This window comes from Apis mellifera, linkage group LG2, assembly GCF_003254395.2.
Source record: "Apis mellifera strain DH4 linkage group LG2, Amel_HAv3.1, whole genome shotgun sequence".
Lineage (NCBI taxonomy): Eukaryota > Metazoa > Arthropoda > Insecta > Hymenoptera > Apidae > Apis > Apis mellifera.
In genome coordinates this window covers 14,239,809-14,244,426 of record NC_037639.1, presented here as the reverse complement: position 1 = coordinate 14,244,426, position 4,618 = coordinate 14,239,809, and the positions used below count along the sequence as shown (strand labels likewise).

At 34.0% G+C, this 4,618-nt stretch overlaps 1 protein-coding gene across 1 annotated transcript; it reads left to right on the top strand.

The window, feature by feature from the left end:
* The first annotated feature begins 315 nt into the window (after positions 1-315).
* Positions 316-4,414, top strand: LOC100578412. Its single transcript, XM_003251239.4, has 14 exons — positions 316-565; positions 660-826; positions 895-1,099; positions 1,214-1,393; positions 1,482-1,627; positions 1,726-1,930; positions 2,012-2,191; positions 2,294-2,412; positions 2,496-2,679; positions 2,760-2,927; positions 3,048-3,265; positions 3,350-3,584; positions 3,675-3,842; positions 3,947-4,414. Exons 1-14 carry the CDS (start codon positions 514-516, stop codon positions 4,093-4,095), a joined length of 2,376 nt encoding a protein of 791 aa, XP_003251287.2. The 5' UTR covers positions 316-513; the 3' UTR covers positions 4,096-4,414.
* Positions 4,415-4,618: the final 204 nt, after the last annotated feature.

The following is a 4,618-nucleotide window of genomic DNA, read 5'->3' as shown; positions in this document are numbered from 1 at the left end:
TTTTCCTAGAACAGTAGCGAGATATAATATAAGTTTAATAATATCGAATCTCAATGTATCGACGATATCGAGACTATCGATCCAATTCTATGAAATTTCGAAATGGAAAGATTAATTAGATTAATCGAGAGAGTTAAAGTAAAGAGGAATTAATTCTCTGGATCGAATTATTTGGAAAAGATAGTATATTCACATCAGAATATGCTATATATATATATATATATATATATATATATATATATATATATATATATATCGATCGATTGAAATAACGTTTTTATCTAATTTCTATCTTGGGAACGAATGATAACGCTAAAAAATAAAGTATAAAGTGATTTCTATCGTCGCGTGTCACGCGTCATATGCATCGGTTTCATTTTCAAACCACCTTTTATCGAATATAAATTTTCAACGATTCGCGAGTGATTTCGAGTCGTATTTACACCTCGATTTGTACCTCGATAAAAGAGTGAAATAATTACAGAGTGAAGAAAATACATATATATATATAATATGAATCGTGGAAACGTACAATTTTTACTTTTACGCGTGTCGATCGTTATCGGTGAGTTGATTATATATATACATATCTATTGAAATTTATAAACAAAATTTATGATCAAATTCGGATCGTCTATTGAATCCACACGAAATTTCAGCGTTGTCCGTTTACGTTAACGGATCGAAAATGAAAGTACGGCCATCGTTAATGGTGGGCGAAGATGAAAGTAAACTGGACAATTTCTTGTACGTCGTTAACAACACGAGAGATCAACCGTGCATTTTGGCAAACGTGTCAATTAATTTCGCGATACCGTACGAGAAGGCAAGAATTAATAACACGAAAAGTATCGATCGGAAAAAAAAATTAACGCGAACAATTTCTATTCCCAGGAGAATAAAACTTTCAATGTTCCAAACGATGCTGCGGTACAAGGCCATTGTTCACCCGTAGCGTCTGAAATGGCATTGAGTTGGAAAGAAGGAAAAACTGATAAAAATAACACGATTAAATTTACGTTCGTCAATGATCACACCAATTTCACGGTTTTTTCAATCGAGCTTAACGTTTACAAGGACAAGGAAAAATTTCCGAATGGTGAACAGCGCAACGCACGTTTATGATCTCTTAAATAATTCTTCTTCTTCGTTATTTTCTTACGTTACTTTCCCTTTTTCTTTTCCTTTTTCACGAATACGATGAAATTTTTAGACGGGGATAAATGGTTCGTAGCAAGATCAGATTTGGACCTTCATCTGTTCCCCGCATTCTTGGAGAACGGAATTCACAAGTGTGAAAAAAAGGAAGTGAAGTTGAACGGCACCGAATTAATCCTGGCCAACGTTTCTTTGATCGCGTTCAATAACAAAAATGATATTTCCTCGCGTAAAGGTAAATCAAATGAATCAATAAATCATGGATATTATATCCGTGAATGAATAACTATGAAAGTCGTACGAAACGTTTAATGGGTTTGCAGAAGTGACGAAATGCGTGGATCCCGAAAAAGACGGGATCAATAGCAAAACTTTCCCTTACATTGCCAAATGGAAGAATAACACGATTTGTGGATTGTTAAGAGCCTCGTTTACCGTGCAGATGTCGTATACGTTAACGGATTCGAAGGTAAAAGAAATGGAAAAATATTGTTTCGAGTTGAAATTGAGCAGGGTATTTGGATCTATCCGAGGATTAGAAATTCCACGAGTTTCTTTCGTTTCCAGACGAAAGGTAAAAATATAACGGTTCCAACCACGGCTAATGCCGTAGAATCTTGCACAACTGACACGTTCGAAATAGAGATAGTTTGGGGCGAGGAGCAGCACAAAAATTCAATTTTACTTCATTTCTCCAAAATGGGGAAAAATTTGCTTCGCTACGTAATAATTAACGTTTTTATGGACAAAGAAAATTTTCCGGATGCCATAAGTATGCATATTTAAATTTTATAATTGTAAACGAAGGTTAAAATCTTCTTTTATCCTCCTTAACACGATATGAAAATATTAGACGCAGGTAAAAATGCATTAGCTACAAAATCTACCAATTTGTTCCCCACACCCGTAAATGGAATTTACAGTTGCACGGAAGAAATCGAAATAACGACGGGATACGACATTAACGTTACGATAAGCGATATTCTGTTGATCCCGTTCGATCCCGTGGAGAATAATTTGGCAACGAAAAAGGGTAAAACATTTCTATTATTATTATTATTATTATTATTATTGGTTAAATTATAAATATACGAGAATTGAAAAAGGAGAGAAAAAGAAAATTTTTGTTTCTCAGTGGCCGATTGTAAAAGCAATATTTCCGAGTATGACTTTCATTACATCGTGCGAAACGATAAAAAAATACCTTGCATTCTGGCGAACATGAACATATCAATCGATACGAATAATTCGCAAGTAAGATATAATTCGTGGAACCACGAATTGTAATATAAATTTGTCACGACGATATCAACTCTAATATCGTTTTTTTATCGTAGAATAAAGATGTGATAATTGTTCCATCCGAGGCTAACGCAACCGGCATTTGCGACACTAAGAGGTCTGAAATGAAACTGGCTTGGACAAAATCTGGGGAAAAGGAAGAGAATAATATTATATTTTATATAACTCGCAATAAAACTGATATCTTTATTTATCAAATAGAGGTCACTATTTCCGCGGGTACGTTTAAAAATTACTCTTAACATCGAGATTTTTTATAATTTGCGATAGATATATGATATGTTCAATCGTTAATTTAGACAAGATACACAAAATGTCAGATTTTGGTCTCGCTCTGTTTTCAACGCCCGGAATTTACAATTGCACTGATCAGAATTGGCAGATAAAGCTGGACGATGTAACGATTAACATAAACAACGTGCTGTTCACCGCGTTCAATACAGATGAAAATCTTGATTCGAAAACAGGTAACGCAATTAACATTGATTTCCCCGTATCGATCTTGTCTTTTCATCTGTCCGGCCGACATTTCTTATTTCTCAACAATTGGAAGAATAAAGAGAAATATACCGTTTAACTTGGAACAGTGACGGACTGTTCGAGAAATCAAGATTCCACCACATCGTCGAGCGCAACAACCGAAACAAAATCGACGACGACCGACCAATCATCGACCACGCCCGTACCTGATCCTTACGCGAACGAGTATAATTACGTGGTGATAAACGAGAAAACGCACGTGGCTTGTATCGCGGCGAACATGACAATTTCTATGAAAGTACCTTACGTGACGAAAGAGTCTAAAGTATGAACAAGTCTCTCTTCGCTTGACGCTGTGATGTCATGCAAATTATCATTGTTTATTTCCGTCCAATTGATCTTCTTTCAGACGAGCGAAGCGATTTTAACGATACCCGCGGATAGCGCGGTGAACGGGAATTGTGGGGCCAAAAATTCGATGATGGAGTTGACTTGGCTGGAAAAGTCGAAGGGATCGAATTCGTACAAGGACGAGAAAAATAACTCGTTTAAGATTAATTTTCAGAAAGGCGAGTCGAATTATTTACTCCATTCCATCGAGTTGAACATTTACATGGATGAAACGAATTTTCCCAATTCTAATGGTAACAGTTTCTTTTTTTTTCTTCCTTTGACAATTTAGGAAAATTTGTATTTTTTTGTAAGGGAAGTAATATATATATATTTTAATTTAGACGAAAGATACACAGCTGTGGAAAATATCGATATAATTTCCACACCTTTGAACAATCTCTACAAATGCGGTGACAATACATCTGTAAAAGTCAAAGACGTGGACGTGACCATCGCCAACGTTACTTTGATCGCGTTCAACACCGAGAAGAAGATCGCTACGAAGTCGGGTAAAGATCGTTTTAATTAAATTTCATTTCGTTACTATAGAAACTTTTCTAATTCAGATTTAACGATTACGTTTGATTCTTTTTTTTTCCTTTTTTTTTTTTAGTAATGTGCATTCAGGACACGAGTTCTAACGTTGGATTGATAATAGGATGTATCATCGGAGGTATTATGATCCTCGGTATATCTGCGCTGTTGATGTATCTATATTTCAGCGAATGTTTTTCATGTTCTATTTTTTCCAATTCACGATAATATAGGATAATATAATTTTTTTCCTTTTTTATTATTTTTTATTATTTTTTTGAAAGTGACACGAGTCCATTTTTGGAAAAAACGTTGAGTTGATTGGTTTACTTGTTTCAACGAGGTACAGATATCCTCTTGTTGCATTTATAATCGTACAATTGATAAAAAAAAAAATGTTATCGCAGTAAGTATTTTTGTTAAAAGTGGAATAAGTCCAGTTCGTAATATAACGATGAGATTGAGAAATAAGATTGAAATAAGTTTAAACAAATTCATTATAACTATATATAAATGAAATTATTTTTTAATAAACTTGATCAGTCGATCGTCGTTTTAAAATTAAAAAATCCCCACACATTTATACTTTTCACGATATGTTATTATCGAAAGTGGTATAAATCGTTAATTATTTTTCATCGCATACAATTTTCTCTACCGATTCAAACCTTTAAATGTAACTCAACGTACGAATAAATGAATATATACCACTTTCAAGAACAATTTATATGTTAAAATATATATATTTGAA